The 20,972-nt window shown below is 36.1% G+C and overlaps 1 protein-coding gene across 15 annotated transcripts in view; it reads left to right on the top strand.

Annotated features, from left to right (window-relative positions):
- DLG2 (discs large MAGUK scaffold protein 2) overlaps window positions 1-20,972 on the top strand; it is a 1,975,849-nt gene that overhangs the window by 421,951 nt on the left and 1,532,926 nt on the right. For 13 of the 15 annotated variants that reach the window (XM_072794850.1, XM_072794842.1, XM_072794854.1 and 10 more), the window contains exon 4: window positions 3,802-3,897. In XM_072794850.1, coding sequence (XP_072650951.1) covers window positions 3,802-3,897 — 96 coding nt within the window. Of the gene's footprint in view, window positions 1-3,801; window positions 3,898-16,291; window positions 16,805-20,972 lie in introns of those variants that run through there. The other 2 variants (XM_072794859.1, XM_072794857.1) reach the window with 1 other exon arrangement.

Raw genomic sequence — 20,972 nt, 5'->3', positions numbered from 1 at the left:
TGATGGATCCAGGCAGCAATAGCAGCAGTGCAGCCTCAATCAGCAGACTGATTCCAGTTGGTTTCATCAGGGCTTTACTATGGGCATCTATAATTGGGAGACCTGATTTGTATAGCTCATGAGCCCAGGGAGGAGTGTGTTTAATTTGCCAGTCTGTAGTGTTCTAACAGGATAGACAAAACTTTTAGGCCCTTGACAATTCCCAAGAGTCAGTAAAAATATAACAGGGCTTTTATCAGGAAGCACATTGACCAAGAGCTACAAGAATGATGTTGAGTTTTGCCACCTAAGTGGGGGGACTTCCATTTTCTGTTCTTCACACCTGAAACTAAACACAAATAGCATCAGCATCCCAATGGACACCACCAGCTTCAATTTAGTGAAACCATTAGTGAAGCAGGCCCAGGCATTTAGTGAAACCTCCATGAATCCAGTACCCCATTGAGCCAGCAGCTTTGCCTAAGGGGATTTTGAGTGGAAGGTACTTCTCTTTACCAGAGGTTCTAATCCACCTCACTCACAAAGACTTGTAGCTCAGGGGAGTCAGTAGTGCTGTGGGGCTGCAAAGACAGAGAACCTGCCACAGCTTCTTGCTGAGAGCTTCCAACATAGTCAATTGGTTTGGGAGGGGCAAACCCCTCCCAAACTGTAGGACTTTAAGGATGCTGATTTGTGCCCTAGCTGATAATAAAGACCAAACAAGTAAAATGTCCAAGTAAGACCATACTGTCTCCAGTATTCAGAGTCTAATAAGATGCTGGGCTTCCTTTTTTGATGGTTGAGGCCAAAAAGACAGAAGTATCTCCTTGACTCCTGGAGGGAATTTGCTCAGATAGCCATCAATTTTGTCAGAGTTTACTCTCTGCTCCTGCTATCTGAGGCTTCTGACTTGTCAAGTAATAAGATATTGTCTTAGTTAACAGTTTGAACATCAGAAAGTAAAGTCCCTCATACTAAATCTTAATGGCAAATAGAAGAGGAATTTAGGTATTGAGGAAGTACTGTAAACATACTGGAAACCTTGCCACATGAATGAAAATTGGTCTTGGACCTTGAGTGCCAATGGGGTAGAAAAAAGATGTTTGAAAGGGAACATACCAAGTGCCATCAGTCAGTGAAATGGATTTAATTACAGTTTCATATTGTTGAGGCAATAGGATCAATAGCAGAATCAGTAATTCACTGTAAGCCTCCAGATCCTATTAGTTTTTTTTTGTTGTTGTTTTGTTTTGTTTTTTTCTGGCCATCCTTAGCTGTTGTTCTAAGATATTGCATCTTGGGTTATTATCTCTGCTGCCTTTAAGTCCTTAAAGTTATGATTTCCTTTCTTTCTCCTAAGATTCTCCACTTCTTTTGTAGGACTGCCAAGAGAAAATACAGAAAAGAATTGGAAAGAATGATTTATATGTTCTGTTAGTATTTTTCTACGTATGGCTCTTCCTGATCAAGAGAATCCCGTCTGGACTTTCTGAGAGTTTACAGTGAAATGTTAATACCAATTATATATTCAGCAGTGAAAAGCATACAACTGCTACATTGTGTTGGCCCAAAGAACCCCACATAGAAGGTCATTTAGCTTTCCTGACCCATGGTAAACCCTGCCCAAACCCAATTAGCTGAATTCTGCCCCTCCTTCTGCCGACTCATGAAACCTAGCAGATTGTGATTTGGATAGCTGTATGCAACAGATTTATAAGAGCTTGGGTGCTTGCCCTTCCAGAAGTTCTCCAGCATATTTGGATGGCATGTATGGCCTTCATTCCCTCTTAGGAGCAGGAAACCTTTAACTTCATTCTTAATCGTCTTTTTCCTTCAAGCATCTGAGGTCAATATAATAGGGAAAGGATGGATCATGAATCATGGAGAGTGAGAGAAGCTCTGCAGCAGTAGGGAGGCACATTTATTTATGATTTTGAGGGGTGCGTAGGTGGTTTGCGGATCAGTGAAACAGACTAATAATGTTTTTGGTCCTACTAAAGTCTTAAAGCAGCAGCAAAGCCATCAATACTGCCAATCTACAGACTGGCAATATTAAACAGATGCTTCCCCAGGGGCACACACTACACATATCTATCTGTATCACTCATGTAGATGCCTACAGGAAGGGTCTGATGAGACCAGTGGGAATCAGGCTGCTGACTGAGCCTTCATTGCCATAGTTGCTGCTTGCATTCGTTGTCATACTGAACATGGCAGCATATCAACCATTCCAGACTGAGCAAAATATAAATAACTCTATTTTTCTGATGTAGAAGCTACCTGGGTATCCTCAGGTAGCTGAGCTTGACAGTCCTTTTAGCCAGATTGGTTTTACCCTGTTCCCTTTGTTCCTTCAGTTAAGTTCATCAATTTATCTAATTCAATCTTTTATTTTTTCAGACAAATAATTATCCAGAGATAACTCTGTAATTGATAAATAATAAGATATAACGCCTGCCCTTTAAAGAACTCTAATAGGACAGACAGATATATAAACATGTGATTTATAATGCAATATGTTAATCACAATGACAGATGTGAACCAAGGGAACAGAGAAAAGGAGCATCTGCAATAGAATAGAGTCAGAGAAATCTTGGTTTCTGCTCATAATAGTTGCATATTTCTCTCCTTTCATAATCAACACAGGTACATTGCTCTTAACTATAGTCTGAAAGGAATTGGGAACTCCTGCTCATCTACAATTAATCTTGAGACTTGAGGGTGGTTGGTAGATTGGTGAGGATGTCCTACAGTCAGGGGATAGTCAGCAACAACCATTTGGGAGCTGTCTTTGGATTTACTTCCTGATATTTGGCCTGGAACCACTTCGTAAATTTCTCCATTAACAGGCTTTAAACTGAAGGATCATTATTGTGCAGTTGAACATAAATTTTGTTAACACGTTCGTACCAATTCCCAAAGACATCTCTCAAATGCCTTTTATCAGTCTGCAAGTTTCTGATCCTTTCTCTTCCAGAAAGTCATGACTGTCAACATTCTGTCCTTGTCACCACAGCTGTCAAGAACTGTGAAGGGGTTAAGATTTTACCCTACTTGTAATCTGAGAACCCTGACACAGTTTCATGAATGCCAGAACGTCAGAAGACTCCTAGGACAAAGACAAAGGACTTTATTATTTATGACCTTAGTAGTAGCTAGACAGCAGTTTCTTAAGCCCTAGTTCCTATAATAAGGTAATGCAAAGATGGCCAAGTGATATAGTCCTATACAATGGAGAATAACCTTCAGTTTAGGGAATGGAAACTTCTTACAATGGTCAGTAAGCAAATTTATCTTCTACTCTGGAAGTGAACATTTTTCTCATCCAAAGCTGTAGTTGTGCAAAGGTCCTTGAAAGGACAGTCCATATTGAAAGTAGTTAGTGCCTCTGCTTATTGTGAGGGCTCCAGCAAGTACCACAGAGTAGAGATCCCTGCAAGTATGAGAATTCACATAAGATGAAATTAACCCTTCTATGTTCACCTTCCTATTAACAATGTCCAGCTTCTACCAATCATCAGGATATTTGAATCATCCAAGTTCAACAGTCCCTAGTGAAAAGCTTTAAAATTTATAAAAACTTGCCTTTGAAGAACTGTCCCATTTTATGTTTTCTCTTCGGGAACAATATAAAAATGGGTTAGACAGCACATTCATATTCTAAAACTGACATAAACAATACTGAATAATGTTTATTCAGATCATAGACATTTTAATATGCATGTTAAAAGTTTGAAAAACATTTAATCATTTAATTCACATTGCAGAGAACAAATAGAGAAGTATTGCCTTTTTAAACTTTTTATTTTTATTTTTTTTAGCTTACAGATTTCCGTGGGCCAAAGGAAAATGCTTCATGTATTGAGCAAAATAAAGACAATCAGCGTATTGAAAATGAGACTGACAAAAAGACAAGAGTAAGTGTTAAGAGTGTTTTCTTTGTTTCTGTGTTTAATGGGCAAGATATGTCTTGTTCTCTGTGAAGTGTAACCTAATTTCTGGCTTTGGCCTGGTTAACATATTGAGTTTTCGTGCTACTGAGTTGACATTGACTGTGTACCGTTTTGAACAGTTGTTGTGTTTTCATTTTGAGAATTTTGTATTTGTGTGTTTTGGTGTGTATTTTTAAGTTGCTAGTAATCACACAGCCATTTGGTAAGCTATTTCACCTCTCTTGTCTTTTCCTATCTGGTTCAGGACAGGCTAAGAACATTCACACAACTCTTCAGTAGTGGCTTTTAGGTCCTATTGGGGTTTTCTGGCAGTAGCTTCCCCTGAACAGTTTGAAATCTACTTCAGTCTTACTTTTTTATGGTTGTCATGTTGTGCATTTATTCAAGATAGGAAGTTGAAATCAATCATCATATCAATACGGTAATGTTAAAGATACCATAATGCTTTAAGATGCTGAAATCAAGAACTTGAATCCAAGGAAAGTATATGTACTTCCAAGGACAAATTTTTCGTTAATCAGCAGCCTCAGATTTAATTTATTTCTGATCAATTGCCACAAATTGATCCTTATTTATTATAGCCCAATGGTAAAACTGAGATTCCATTCTCAATTTTATTGATAAAGACATCAAATTTAATCATGAAAACAAGAAAATAAATCATGATTATTTTCATGAACATCAAATAAATATTTAAAACACACATAAAATTCTCGGGAGATTATTTTATAAGTATTGGCTTTATTATAGCTTCTTGAAATATACCTTCAATGATGTTTCTTCTTGTCTTTCTTCTGAATCTTCTGTTAGTAAGCAGAGGCAGTCTTCATTATGATTCCCTATAGGTCTTCAAGTTTCTGGGTGGCATGTCTACTAAGGGTAAATATCATTAAAGGACAGTTTTTCTGTTGATTATCATTTAGAACCTGGGCTGTTTTCTATCATTGCCAATTCGTTGAGCCTCTTAAATTGACTTGATCTTGGGATTTGGACAAAATTCTGAGTCATTCCCAATTATGAATTTTCATAATTATGATGTGGGGTCAGGAGAGAATGGTCAAGAAAATTCTTGAGATGTTCTGCAGTAAAACTTTGTAAGTTTATTTAAGTAGCACAGGGACAGGGCCCATGGGCAGAAAAAGCAGCATCTTTGCTATATGAAACTGGTGGTTATATGTTTAGTGCTCAAGGGGGAAGGGATGTGAAGGGAATATTAGATCGTAAATGTCTTTTTCAAATTTCTACTCATAAAACTATTTTCACAAGATTCTGCTGGTGCTTTTCATTCAGCTCAATAGTAGCTATTGGTGAGATGTATAGGAAGATATGAGATCCTTTAAGAATGTAGCAGTTGCACCTATTTGATCCTTATCAAAGCTATGCAGGTTATAGGTCAGGCTTCTGAGCTAAAGGTGAACATTTTTTCCTGCTTCTATCTCTCATCAATTATTGTGAGGAACTTAGTTAAAATAAGAAAGTTTGGATGGTTACTTGTCCTTTCATTTAAAAGCACACTATGGAACCTAGAGTCAAATTTAACAAGTGAGCAATTTATGGAATACCTCTATAAAACACCATTGTCTCCTCTACTGAAAAATGTTTTTGTTCAATATATAATGTGTTATTTAAACTATTTGAGACTGTTACAATATGCTAAATGTGTTTCCAGGAAAGGAAGTCATCTAATTTGGCAGTGGCACTATTTTTCATCAAACGGGGAGAAGGAGGGTGAATGTCCATCCATACTAGAATCATGAATACTTAGAAGACAAATTTTTAGAGTTCCTGGCTGTCTAAGGGGATATTTGTATTCTTGCTTCCTGAAAATGAAGTCATCAGGCCTTAGTAGGATACAAATGTGCCAACTTGTCAAGCAGCTAAATTAAATAAGTGCTGGCAAATATACTAGGAAAATTTTTGCGTTTTTATCGTGGGAAAAAATATTGCTAGCCTATGCTATTTAAACTCTAAGAGCTCTAGTTTTTTAATCTTGCAGGGTAGTTATGAGTTTTTAATGAGATCCCAAATATGAACACATTTAGTATGGCCTGGAAAATAGTAGATTTTTATTTTATTGAAATAAATTGCAAGTCTTACATTTATTTTATTAAGGTGGTAGATTCTGTTACAAATAGTTCTCAGGGTTTCCTTGGGCCTATATTACATAACTAAGTGTATAACGTTTTTTTTTTTTTTTTTTTTGCCAAGAAACCCTTGTTCAGGAAGAGGCTCCTGACTTGATGATTTCTCCTTGTCACCATTCAAAATAAGTTCTGATTGAATTAAAATAAGCATCAGTGAGAATTTCTGAATTATCTTAAGAAAAAAATTATGTCACAAACAAAAGAATGGTTATGATTATTGTATGAACACAATATGTTATTGTAACTACCTAGTTCATAGGCAATTCTTCAAAGGCTATTGACATAAACCACAATTTGAAAATCACAATTATTTAGATCTATTAAATATTACACTGGATTTTGATTTCTTCATCTTCATAATTAGGATGTTAGATCAGATTATTATTATTATTATTTTCGTTTATTTATTCATAAGAGACACAGAGAAAGTGGCAGAGACATAGGCACTCCCTGTGGGGAGCCTGATGCGGGACTCGATCCCAGGACTCCAGGGTCATGATCTGAGCCTAAGGCAGACGCTCAACCCCTGAGCTACCAGGTGTCTCTGATCAGATTATTTTTAAGGCTTCTTCCAGATCCAAAGCCTGATCATTCTGTGGCACTCAATAGCAGACAATAAATTATATTGTATGAATAAAGTCCACTAATAATAAAATATTTTAGCCAGGAATAGCTAATGAGCCCCACACAAATTTAGACTTATGTGATAGGTATATATCTAGAACAATAAACAGGAGTATCTTCATTAGGCCATGTTAGTTTGAAGAAATTTCAACAACCCAGCTCACTGGCCAGTGATGCTTAAAGTGTGGTTCCCCAATCACCAGCTTTAGTATTCTCTAAAGACGTGTCAGAAAAGTTAATTCTTGGGCTCCACCTCAAATCAAGTGAATCAGAAATGCTGAGAGTGGGACCCAGACTCTGTGTTTTAATGAGAACTCCACGTGATTCTTAGGTTTGCTACAATTTGAAAATCACTGTCATGAATAGTAAACCTTTGGATTTCCCTCTGAAGAGTCACTCATCATCTTTTCTGTCACATGCTTTAAATGAGTCAATTTAGGGAAGACTCAGAAAGCGATTCGAGGATTTATAAAGTAAGTAAGATAGAAGAAATGCACCATACATATTCTTTAGGTTTCTTGTTTGCATTTCTCATTTTTGGTGATCTTCCCAAAGACTCTATGTGCTGAGTTTCTAACATCATTCAGAAATATGGTAATGTCCGTATTGCTGTCTACTCTCTCTTGGTTGCTCACTTTCAACTATAACTTAATTCATAACAGGCTTTTGGAAGCTATTATGCCAGGTGGGAGATGTCATCCCTAAAAATATTGATCCATAAAAATCAGAATCAGAAGTAACTTTCAATTGCATTCCTTATCTTTGCTCAGCAGGGAAACTTCCCCTGTTTTTGTTATACTTTTAGCCAAATTTTAGTATGTTTAGAGATGCTTTTGCCATCACTGAGGCTTAGACAACTGATTTTTGCTCTTTGCAAAGTAGTTTTTCAATTGCAGGATTTATATTGTTCCAGTTTCAGAGCTTACCTGAATCATGGTGTTACCACTTGTCATTTGATGTGGAAAACTCTGAAGTTACAAAGGACAATATCACTTGCAAAATGTGTTATAGATATTGTGGAATATAGATATATTCCAGAACTGGTGAAATTTTGTAAATCTAGTGAGAAAATTAAAATTCAGAAATGAAAATAAAGATATTATTGAGAATTCTAGACCTTGACTGATGAAGAAATATTTTAAATTTAATGTAGTTCCTTTATTTTATTATTTCCCTTGAGCAATCTTAAATAAGTGGAAGTACCTTTTAGAACTATGCTCCACATTCAAATAAATCTAATAAACAAAAGGTAAAGTTTGGAGATATGAGAGACAATGAAGATTTTTTTGAAGACTTTATTTATTCATGAAAGACACACAAAGAGAGGTAGAGACATAGAGAGAAGCAGGCTCCATGCAGGAAGCCCGATGTGCGATTCAATCCTGGGACTCCAGGATCAGGTCCTGAGCCAAAGGCAGATGCTCAACTGCTGAGCCACCTAGGCATCCTGAAAACAAGGATTTTTAATCAGATCACAGGGAGAGTTAGGGAACTTTGGCTTGGTGACCAAGTAGATTTGAGAAATGGGTGGTATCAGGACAAAAATGGGGATATTTAGGTTGCCTCATGGATAAATAGAGTGAATTCAATGATGACATCCTAAATTTGAGATAATAGAAGAACAGATAAGAGGAAACATTATGAGAGGTGTTGGGCAGATTGGTTGATAACCAAGTGTAATGTCAAAAGTAGGACAGTGTGGTAGAGTGAAAAGAGCATAAGGTCCACAGTCAGAGAACACACGGTTTATATATTGTCTCTACCACTAATTAATCATGCAAACTTGAACAGATTAAATGGCCTCTATTTTTATTTGTAAAATGTAGGTAGTATAGTGTAAAATATAGGTAGGGTTACAATAAGGATAAAATGAAACAGTTATATATGAACGGACTGACAACTAAATGTTCTGGTTAAGGTGTACATTTGGAGACATGACTGGAGAACTAAATGTCTCTTAAAAATATTTTAAGTTTTAGATAATATTTTCATTCTTTGGTGTTTCAAGTCTAATTTCTTAAGCAGAAAACAGACTATAGCTAATCTTGTGAATTAAAACTGCTAGGTAAAGGTAAATAGTGGACACTATGCAAATGCCATAATGAATGAACACAAAGTTAGGTCCTTTTAACATGAACAGAGTGGTAACTGGGTGGAGAGGAATTTGACTATAAGAAACATATCAAACTGGAAAGGAAGCATGCTATAGGGTAGGTCATAATTGGAAGCCAGACGACTTAGGTCATTTTCTTTTTACTCTGATTATTTGAGTGTTCTTGGACAAATCAGTTGGCCAATCTATGCCTCAGTTTCCTAATCTAAAGTGATTAGATAATTTATGTTTTAAGTTATGATATATTTATAATACTTTGATAGAATAGGAAACTTATTGCTAGAGAATCCCAACATTGCCTTTGAATTTTTTCAGATTAAAATGTATCTGTTAATGTACTCCACTAAACACCTGCACCTTCTGATTAAGAGTAACTTTGCAGTTTGGCTCTATTTCATGATTTACTGCCTTGTCAGTATTTATATAAAGTATCCTCTTTTCCTTAATTCTACTCAGCTGTGAGAAAAAAGGTTTTTATGTTTCTTTGTTTTAAGGAATGAGAGCAAAATGGGGATGTCCCTGCCTTTATATGTGTATGTTAGATGCTCTCCATGGTCCTTATTTTAAAATGGTTCCAAGTTAATTTTCCTGGAGAACTAAGTTAGAAAATACCACAGAATTTTCCCTCCACCCTCACCCCAACCAACCTCAAGCTCCACATAGCAAAGCCAACCTACTTGTTGTCCCCAACTCTGTAAAAACAAACACAGAATCAGAGGACTAAAAGTAATTTTAGTAGTAATTTGGAGCAATGACTCTCCTCAGTCTTAAATCTCCTCTACTGGTGCCCTGCTAAGGGAGAATCTATCATCTCCTGAAAAGCCTCTTGTTATAGGATATTTACCACCTCCCAGGGTGCTTACTCCATTTGGGTAAGTTTAAATATTGTGTAGTTATTTTTTAAAGTTTAACTATTTTAGCACTGAGAGTATTTTCTATTTTCTAATGTCAGTGAAAGTAAAGTGGGAAACTTCTAAGTATCTGGAATTAACGGGGAACAATCTTTTCTTTTTAATGAGATACAGTAGTTAACTCTGGCTAATTTGGTTTACTAATTTAAAATATAGAATGTAATTACTCCTCATTTTCTGGTTGATGAAGATATTGTGTTTTATCTTTGAGCATCTTGTAGTGCCTCAGGGTCAATGTTATGCCTTTTAAAGATCAATGACTGGACTTCTATACTAGCATTGCAGGAGATCAGGATTTTGTGTTACCAACTCTGACATATTCATAAAGCAATTTTAACTAGTCAATCTAAATATCACTTTACTGAATTACTAGCAGCATCTAAAGCAACATGAATACTACAGAAATATATTCTGGTCATTTGATATTTCTGTATTTAGGAACTTACTTTTTGTTTTGTTTTGTTTTTATGTATCTTTGAAAACAGCAGTGTATGGTCTGACACATCAGGGAATATTCAGATATAGAGCCCTTAGAACCAAACATTTGAAGTTTGTTTGTCTTTAAAGATTTTATTTATTTATGAGAGACAGAGAGAGAGAGAGGCAGTGACACAGGCAAAGAGAGAAGCAGGCTCCATGCAGGAAGCCCGATGTGGGACTCAATCCAGGGACTCCAGGATCACACCCAGAGTCAAAGGCAGATACTCAACCACTGAGCCACCTACACGTCCCCAAACATTTGAAGTTAATAGTATTTACTACTTGCATAGATGAATTAATGATGTTGACAGTACATCAGATCAGCACACGACAAAGATGGGATGGGACTTGGAGTTAAATGATCAAGCTTCATGACCTGGTTCATCTGCCCAGTCAGTGGAGTGCCCACCATGCACTGGTTTAGCAACTGAGTAACTATATAAATTTGAGCAAGTCAATTTTTCTGAGCCTCAGTTTCATCACCTGTAAAATTGTACTTCATTCACTGGTTGTAAACACTCAGTGAGAATATGTATGTGAATTTGTCTAATTACAGCCTGCTAAATAAAAAGTTAATGCTGAATCTCAAGATTATTCTTTATCTGTATTTGTAAATATCGTGGTTACTGTAAATCACATCTTTAGAAGCCAAGCTATATTAAAAGTGATGGATTGCAAATTTCGTGTTGGATCCTCATTCTAACCCTGTTTTTTAAAAAAAGAGTTTCCCTGTGATCCATCTTATTCATTTATTCCAAAAAGTCTTCAGCGTCTGCTACACAGCTAGACACTGTTCTAAACAATGGTAATACAGCCACGGACAAAACAGATAAACTTCTTGCTCCCAGGAATAAATTTAAAATAGAGGATATGGTAAGATATAAATAAAGAAGATAATTTCATATAGTGATGGTTGCTATGAAGGAAATAAATAGGATTATGTAGTAGAGAATGATGTAAAGGAATGTAATTTAATTAAGGAGGTCAGTTGAGGAAGGTTTTATAAAGTGCTGAGCTGAATGATGAGGAGAAGACAGCTGTGTGAGAACCCAGGGGAAGAGGGTTTCAGACAGAGGGAACAACAAATTCAAGGCCTTGAGGAAGAATGAGTGAAATACTGTGTTTGAGGAAGAGAGTAGGCCAGTGTAATGGGATGTAAAAAGGTGAAGTGTGGGAAGGGCAGTTAGCAAATACTACAGAGGTGATTTATATCAACTTGAAAACAAAGTAGCATTTCAGACCATATAGCTTTCCAGATTTGTAGCTTCTGCACAACTATTTGGATTATTAGACTCTATTTGACTCACAGCATTGTATAATAGTGGGAAAAATTAAGCTTTATTAGGAATATACTTAATGTTCAGCAAATTTTACATAAATTTTTTTTAGGGGAATGGCTTTATTTGAATGTTTTTATAATTTACAGTTGACCACCTGTATCTAAATTTCAAAGGTTGTTTTCATTTGATGATAATAATGGGGAATGGTTACAGGTTATCAATTACATATGTTTCAGTTCACTTACGTAAGCAGAATTGACATGCAAACCATTGTGGGAAAGTAAGTGAAAAGTGAACATTTCTTGATTTCTGTGGCAATTTTTGATTCGCTGAAATTCTTATTTAATGTTTATGTTTGTGTTACAAAGAAAACTACATACTTAACATACACAGAATACATAGACTCCTACCTTTCATAAATCATTTTCAAGATCTGGTACTATCCAGATATTTTTTTTTATCATGGAAACTCTCTAGAAAAGTCATTTTTTTTTTCTATTTGATCCTAATTGCCTATTTGCCTCTGGAGAGTTTGGAAATGAGGGCAGGCATTTTGCCATGATCTGCCTGCAGTCTATTTATTTTACTAAGCTAACAAGCTATGCAGATGTCATTCGTGCGCCTGCTGTCCTGGGTATATGGAGAATAGACAAGATGGAAGTCCATGTGGGCGGATTTCTTCAGTTATTTCCCTTGGAGCTAATCTTTCTAACAAGGCTATTCCTTATGAGTTGCTCCCAAGGCCCTTATAAACTATACAGACCTCAGTGTAGAAGGCCAGAGATGTGTCTCTTTTTTTTAGGGGGGAATGCAAGTTGTTTGTGATTAGTCTGCACAGAGTGTAGGCTACCTTCTACTGAAGAAGGCCTTTCAGATCTGTCTGTGTCTCACTCTTAGGTTGGTCCCAGAGAGGCAGAAACTGCCTCAGGATCTGAGATATGCTGAGATGGAAAGCACATGGCATTCTGGGTTGGAGTAACCTAGGTGCTGTGTCACCTAGGGAGAATCATCTAATATCAGTTTCTTCATTTATGAAGTATTACCTTTTTGAAGGGTATAGCGACCATCAGAGATAACATATATAAAGTATCTACCACTGTACTTCTGATAATAGCAACTTGATAAATATAAACATAATAATAAACATAATCAATATAAATATTTGTATTTGCAAATGTCTCCAGATATATACACCAATCTATTTCTTTCTTAAATATATAAATATATGTTATATAGATTCTTTTAAAATACATATATATATACTTATCAATGATAGCTATATGTACATATGGTTCTCAAGTAGATAAAGGATGTGTATCATAGGTTAAAAAAAAAAACTTTTATCAAGAAAAATAAATGGCGGGATGCCTGTATGGCTTAGCAGTTGAGTGTCTGCCTTTGGCTCAGGTCCTGATCCCGGAATCCGGGATTGAGTCCTGCATCGGGCTTCTTGCAGGGAGCCTGCTTCTCCCTCTGCCTATGGCCTATGTCTCTGCCTCTCTCTCTCGTGTCTCTCATTAATAAATAAAATCTTAAAAAAAAAAAGAAAAAGAAATGGCATAGCTGAAGCTGTGATGGTTCTTTCATTCCCCAAATATTTATTTTGTACCTCTTAAGGGTATCATGCTAGGTGGCAGAGAATTGCATTATATCTGTCCTCAAGGGGCTTAGATTCTAGGAGAGTAAGCACAGGATGTATTTCACTGTTAGAGTTTTTTTTTCCCCTGTTGGGGAAAAAAAACAAAATGAAGTAATGCATATAAATGGTTAAGATACAGGTTTAGTGTGAATAATTTATAAAAGTAATTTTCTGATATCAAACCTCCAATGGTAGACCTTACTAAGAATCAATATGTTCCTGGATTGTATCATTAACCTTAAGGAATATCAAATCAAGTAAAGCAATTTTCAGGCTGTGGCTTTATATCCTGCCAAACACTTCTTGTGAAATCACAGGCCCAATTGAGCTCTGTGTCTGTAAAAAAAGATGCTTCAAGCTGATGCCTTGTTAATTTTAAAAATAAAAAGAATGTTTCCCTTGAGACAAAGGAGTGGATTATCTTCTATCATCTTTAAATCTGAGGAAAATCAATGGAGAGCAAGGTAAACACAGAATAGAAAGCTTCATCCTAAATGGAACTACACTTCAAAATATTAGCTTTTATCTAAACATAAAAATGTTATCCAATTAATTACACGTGGTAAACAACACCTAATAATTATAGAACATGTACATTCCACATGCTTTTACAGCACATTTGTACTCACTTAACATTATATGAATGATGCTCTTTTTTTTTCCCAGAAGAGACTGCATGTTGTTTGTAAAATGCCTGCTCTAAAGTGCTTTTATTTAATGGAAACCCATTGGATGTGTTCATATAAACTAATTGCATAAAGATGAACAATATTATTGATTCACTTCTTTTTCAGATACAAAGTATGCATAACATTCTTCTTTCTCACAACTTCTAGCTAGTCCAATGGGTTCTTTTCAACTCAGTACAAGGTTCCTCTCTGTAAAGCTTTCCCTGGCTACTCTCTTCTGGATTAATTGTCTCTGGGTTGTGATTCTCAAACACCTCAAGTGCTTGCTGTACCGTACTAGTTGATTTCATTTATAGGCAGCGATTTGGCTAGCTTTTACTCATCCTTTGTCCCTACATAAGTACATTGTCAAGCACATTTGTTGAATTAATGGGATACTGGAGTAGGCAAAGGGAATTTAGAGTCAAAACTCCCATTAAGGAGCTCATGGTCTAGTAAGTGATACAAACATTAATCTAAAAATCATGTTGCAAGCCCTCAAAAAACATGTGCTGGATGCATAACTTAGGAAGTGTATGTGGTGTGCCAGAGCTATGCTAGATGAGTAGCTTTCATTCTGTAGGTCTTTACAGTTTGTGGAGTGTTTCATTTGTGATTAGCCAGGTCAAAAGGTAGTCAGGTTCCCTCTGTCAGCTTGTCCATATCTTAGCTTTCTCTACTCTGGGAAAATGGATGTAGTTCCATTGTAAAACGGGCACCTTGTAAAAGATCCATCTTGCTCTGCTACATGATTTGCTTCCTTTCTCGAATTCCTGACTCTCTGTGTTCTGATCATGACCAACAAAACTCTGGACGTGCAATAAATTACTGGATATTGGTTCTGGGGAAGTCATTTAAACTTTCAAGGTAGTGAGAATGTCACAACTTTCGGGCTTTATCAACTTTAAAGTCCTATAGGAACACAGAGCCTAATGATTTTGAAGATGAATATGGCAGTCAGTCAATCAATTGCATGTTAAATGCCATGTTTGTGTCATGGAAACACTAATACCTGAGAATACTCAAGGACATGAGCATTATTATACAGGTTATGCATACTTGGAGATAAGTGTAGGAAGTAATGAACTAAATTATTATTATGGTGTAATAAAAGAAGTAGGTAGTCAAAGTGATGTTTTTTTTTAACCTTTTGATATTACTGAGCCATAAAATAGTCACCTAATTGAATGGACCAGAATAGGGTTTTTACTTGTGTTGTTTAACTTGAAAATTATCTGACGTTCATTATACCAGTAGGATAACAGTTTTATATCTATAAACAATTTTTGAACTACTTTTTTTCTTTTCTCCTCTGAACCCATAACTGATTTGCTATGCATTTTTAAGTTTTCTTAAAAAGCTTTAGAAAAGTGCTCTCATTTTTGGTAGAATAATGGCATGTCAGTTTCTGAGACACTCCTCTATTTAGCAATCAAGAGGATATCAAGGTTAGAACCTGAATAATTCATGAAAGGTGGAGGAACTTTGCATGTTCATCCTGTTTTTAAATTGTTTATTATAGAAAAAAAATTTTTATAAAAAAGGAGGGGGGTGGGTGTGGTAGATGGAGAGTGGTTCTACCGGTATCTTAAAAAGGTAATCACAATGTGTATAGGTCCCTAGACACTTCTTACTGCTCTCAGTGATTCCGTTGACTATGTGATTTCTTCCTAGGAGGCAAAAAGAGGCATTGATTTTCCATTTTTATTGGTCAGGTAGTGCTTTTCATTCTTTCATTCATTCTCTAATTCCACTCCCCCCGCCGCCCCCGTCTCTCTGCACCCTTATTTCTTTCTGTCTGTTCCAGTCTGTCTTTGCCTATGTGTCTAATAGGATGAAGGAAAAGTATATTATTATTCAGAGTGATGCTTGTCAAGCATCTCAAAGGCAGTCTGTGTAGCAGTTTTGCTGGAAGATAGGGAGGGATTTGAGGGTAGGGGGAAGGTTAATCATTTGGCTGTTAAAATGCTGCAGAAGGGAACACAAAGCTCTGCCCACATAATAAGTGTCCGCAGGCAGCCAGTGAGGAAGGAAAAGTTTGGGTAAGAACGCATTTTTTGTCTCTCAGAATGTGGAACTTTTGTAAACACTTTGGAACGTCCTCTCACCCCAATTTTATAATATACTTATTTCTTTAAATATTTAGGTTGTGTATTCACATACGTCATTGACCACACAAATAGGTACAGAAATAAAATAAGAAATTTAATGCTTTCTAAGTTAAACCTCCAAATCCACAGTTTTTAATGTCCCTGGCCCGATTTTCCTTTTCCAGCTGTTAGTCATTTGTAAGAAGCTGCCCTTGTAATTGCAAGTGAGTTGGGATGTGATGTATTCAGCACTGCATGCACCGTAGCTTTTCAGTCATATCTTTCGAGTCATTTAGACTCCCGGGAATCATGTTCATAATAAATAGCTTTTTATTATCCAAAGCCGCTGTTCTGGCAGCAAAACGACAGCCCTTTGATAGATGGGCCGGGTAGTTTTTTGTGTTGTGCTTACTCAGAGTTGTTAGCAGGAAAGACGAAGGCAGCAAAGGGGGGACTTTGGCAAAGCAGCTCTTATGGGTATACTGAAGCAGCAGATCAGAATTCAGAAACAAGAACGAGAGCTGAAATGTGATTCTCTGGTGCTCCGTGTAACCCTCCTCTTCACGATACAACTGTGCGGGGCACTCTCAGGAGCCTTGTTCGGATCACCGAATCCACTAAAGGACCATGCAGCCGCGGAGCCCAGCAAGCCACCGGGAAGTTTTGCCGGAGCTGATTTCTAGGGGATTTTCCGGTGCCTAGGAGAATCCTGCTTGCTTTGAGCTGTATGGAGGAGGGTTCCAGTTTCCCATGAGGGGCCCCCTTGGGAAAGCCGTCTGTGCAGAATCCAAGCTCTGCTTCTCTCTGTGTGCTATTTATCAAAAGGCTTTTCTCACCTTTGCTGATTTGCTGGTGTGATTTCCATGTACTGAGTCCTGTGTAGGGATCCAGGATGGATTGCCTGTGCATTGTCACCACAAAGGTAGGATAGGAAACAGGGCTGTTGTGTGCAGCATTTTTCTATTATTATTCTGGTCCTGTAATTAAACAGCTCTGGTAGGTGCTGCCAGTTCATGAGATAAAATGATTAGTATAATGTACTTTGCTGGGCATTTTGTTCCCCATGAGGGTCTGAGGGTCCTATCCTTATTTGATTTCAACTTCTTACAGTGATATTGTGTGTTTGTGCAAATGAAAGGAGAATTTGCCTGTTTTTTTTAATGGAAGGATTTGCTTTTGCCTCTATTTATACCTCAATATTAAAATATCTATAGTAGTAGTATAGCTTACACATCATTTTAACATATCAGGGTAGTCTTTCTGAGTGCAATAATTAGCTTTTCATTTAAAAACCATGTCTTCTATGCTTGAAGAAGCCAATCAGCTTTACTGTGGCTTGACATATTGTTTCTGATTGGTGAATTCTGACATTCTGCATTTTAGTGTTTTTTTTTAAGGGAAAAAAATCTGTAGGCCCTGATTGCAAACAAACAAACAAAACAAACAAACAAACAAACAAACACAATATTTAATGTTGAACTGATTCTATTTTGATTAGAAGCAAATGAAATAATTGCATTATCAGAAATAGAAATAAAAGTGGGATGGAATAAAATCAATAGGCATTCCTTTTATGGGTTTATAGAAAAGAGCTAAAAATTTTAAAAGTATTTTATTTTATTCTGTCTCAGTTCAAAATGAGGTATTTAAATTTCACAAACACTGGTTATTTAAATAGAAATTACTATTATTTTTAGAAAAAACTAATTAAAACACACTTTTTCATTAGCTTCTTTTTCATTTTGCATGTAGACACACCATGGGTTAGTTTGAGCTATATCTTTTAGTATCTCACATTGATTAGACACCCATTAAACTTGACAAAATCAATATCTTAGTGCATAAGAGTCATTAAATGTAGATTTCCCACTGTGATCTCCTTTCACCACTAAAGAAAAGATTATTTAATTTTGAAGCCACAAGCCAAGTTCTTCATAGTATGACCTTAAATATTGTACTTTTCCAGATTATATTTCAGAAGCTCTATATGGATCTCTTCCCATATGGCCTAGTATCACATGGCAGCTTCATTGATGTTAATGGATTTGAAGCCTAAAAACTTCTGGTTGCGTTAGTTGACCAGGCCTCAACATTACATTAATATTTTATTTTACTTTTAAAAGTTGCCAACCATCTCATTTAGTTTTTCTAGTTAACTCAGTAAAAATAAACTAAAACAATTTTTTTAAAAAAGCTGAGTGGGAAATTGTATTTTCATATGTAATCTAGGAAAAGAAATAGTCTCTTAAACATGTACTTTTACAGAGGTATTGCACTCAGTGTTACTTTCCTTGAGTGAATACTGTCAGGTCTGACTTACATGTGTTTCATAATCATCCCCAAGTAATAATAATTACAAGTACTGTGAAACATAATTAGTACTTTAAAATAAGTTATAAAAATTATTAATTACAACCCCAAACTATAATCTGTTGCACTGAACAATTTAAATCAACATTGAAATTGAAGTTTTCTCAATTTGGAAAACATGATCTAATTATGGAAACATGTCATGTGCTTTATATTCTTTTAACAAAACATTAATGACCACAGATACAAATGAAAAATATTATTCTGTTTTAAATGCTATATTGGGCATAAATTCCAATATTTTGATTTATCAAATAAATTACATAATTCAATAGGACAAACACCCGTGTGAGAATTTATGAATTTTCTGAATTATATTCATGAATATTTTCAGACTTATATTCTGAATATTCATATTCATGATATATATATGTATCATCTTCATATGTGCCACCCTATATTACAAACTATGTAACATAGTTACAACAAAGTCATATTATGATGGTGGTAAATAGTGCATGATTGATTTAAAAGCTCACATGAGTGAGGAGGCTTCCTGGCCAGCTTCAGATCCCAAGTCCTACCCACCCTACCTACCACCATTGGTGCTCTTTCTTTTTCCAAAAAAAGCCCTGGCCTTGCACTTGGGATGTCCTTGCCCCACTTTCCTGGGAGTCTTTGATAGGAAACTTGCCAACAACTTGGAAATTTTAATTCTATTTTAGTTCAACTCCCATCTCTTTCTTCTCCAGCAATGAGTCTACCTCCTAGCTGCTCTGGCTGAGATACTTTCTTCAAGTCTTGCTTTACAGCAACTCTGTGTGAGACTGGAACTCATAACTATCCTGGTCTGTCCTGGGCTCCACCTCATCTATGGCACATCTCAATATCACCCTTGTCAACATTTTCACTGGCAGGGGCACATAAATACTTCCCCTGGTTTTCTTTCCTTCCTGTGCTGGCATGAATGATACTTACTGTCCCCTTGGACTCACTTCCTTCTATTACACACAGAGTAGAAGTAAATTCCTCCTCATGTCTCTGCTCCACATTCCTAAGAATGGATGTTAGATGATTAATGAGAGATTATGACAAATCAAGACAAAGCACTGTATGATGGCATATAAAAAGATCTATTAGAATACCAGAGAAGTGTTTTTATTTTTAGCTTTTCTGCATATAAAAAAGAAGTGATTGTGGTGCGTTTCATAGTATCTAACCCACCTGATAAAAATAATCCTATCCTAGATCTCACCCATAAGATTCAGGTTGCTCACTGTCTTAATTAGTCTGGTCAGACTGGTTTGCCCTCAGGTTTGGGGTAAAATCTTTTAGGCCAGGAAATAATCAGAGCAACCAAAAACAGAGTTTCTGCCACAGGGATCCCAAGGTCTTTTCAGATGTTCAGAAAACTCACTTTCAAAGAAGATTGAGTCATCTCTTTTATTTGACTGTTTCTGTCCAGTTTCAGTTTCAACTCTTTTGTCACAGATGTCACTCCTGACAAAGAGAAGTAACATGACTTAGTGTGAAAAGTAGAACTCTAGAGCAAGGCATGGATTTAAATTGTAGCTCTGACAATTCCTAACTTAGGATTCACTAAGCTGTTTAACCTGATCTCTCTCAGCCTTGATTTCCTCATCTGTTGGAAGGATGTTATGATCTGTGCGAGAGCGATGTTGTGGTAAAGTGTAGAAAGTACCTAGCACAATTCCTGGCGTATGGGAAAAATTCAGTATAGGACAATTTATTGAGCTGTTCACAATTTATATCTTTAATCTCTCCCTCTGGTTGTGGTCACTAAGGAAAATGAGGTCATCTCAATAATACTGATTAAACACTACTCACTAATTAATATATTTTATAGAGCAGGCATTTCTTAAATATGTTTTGAATGATTGTAAGACCATATTTCCAATAATTTTAATAACCAAAATATAAGGAAGATAATGTTAGACTATGTTAAGTCAGAGACATTCTATTAGTGATTGGCCAATAGGACAACAGTTCTATGTAGCAAACAATATTCTCGGTTAAATTTAATAAAGTGCAAGCAGTAAGTCGAATTTTTGTTGTGTAGGGATCCTTTTTTTTTTTTTTTTTTTGTGTAGGGATCCTTAAGTATAATATGTAATAGTATTTTGAATTGGTACAAGAACAGAAGAAAGGTGCGACTGTGTAAAATCAAAGTAAATCTGCACTTTGCGACTTTGTACACCAAGAGGCATCTGGGTATCCATGTCCTTGCCTGTAAAATAAGTGTTTTTAGTTGTATTTTTGAGGTTCTTCCTTTTCTATCTCTAACCAATATTATTCTAAAGTATATTATCTCTGCAGACAAAATTATTTATGCACACTAAGTATCTTAAAAAGTATTAGTGGGTAAGACATACATTGATATCACTTCCCATGTTCATTAACCAGCCTTCTAGATATTAAAAAAAAAAAGTTTAAAAAATCTCCAAAGACCGCTATAATATGTTAGTTTGCTGCTGTAATTTGTAATGAAGGCATGATGGTGCTATTAATTTTTAATGTTTAATGGTATTAATAGGTTACTGTGCATAATAAAATTTAAATATAATGAAAAGTGGACTAGGCAGTATTTTTTTTTAAGATTTTATTTATTTATTTATTCATGAGAGACAGTGAGAGAGAGAGACAGAGACAGAGACAGAGACACAGGCAGAGGAAGAAGCGGGCTCCATGGAGGGAGCTTGATGTGGGACTCGATCCTGGGACTGCAGGATCACGTCCTGAGCCAATGTCAGGCACTAAAT

Source organism: Canis lupus, chromosome 23, assembly GCF_048164855.1.
Source record: "Canis lupus baileyi chromosome 23, mCanLup2.hap1, whole genome shotgun sequence".
Lineage (NCBI taxonomy): Eukaryota > Metazoa > Chordata > Mammalia > Carnivora > Canidae > Canis > Canis lupus.
Note: the sequence above shows the minus strand (reverse complement) of the source record. Positions and strands in the feature narration are given on the sequence as shown.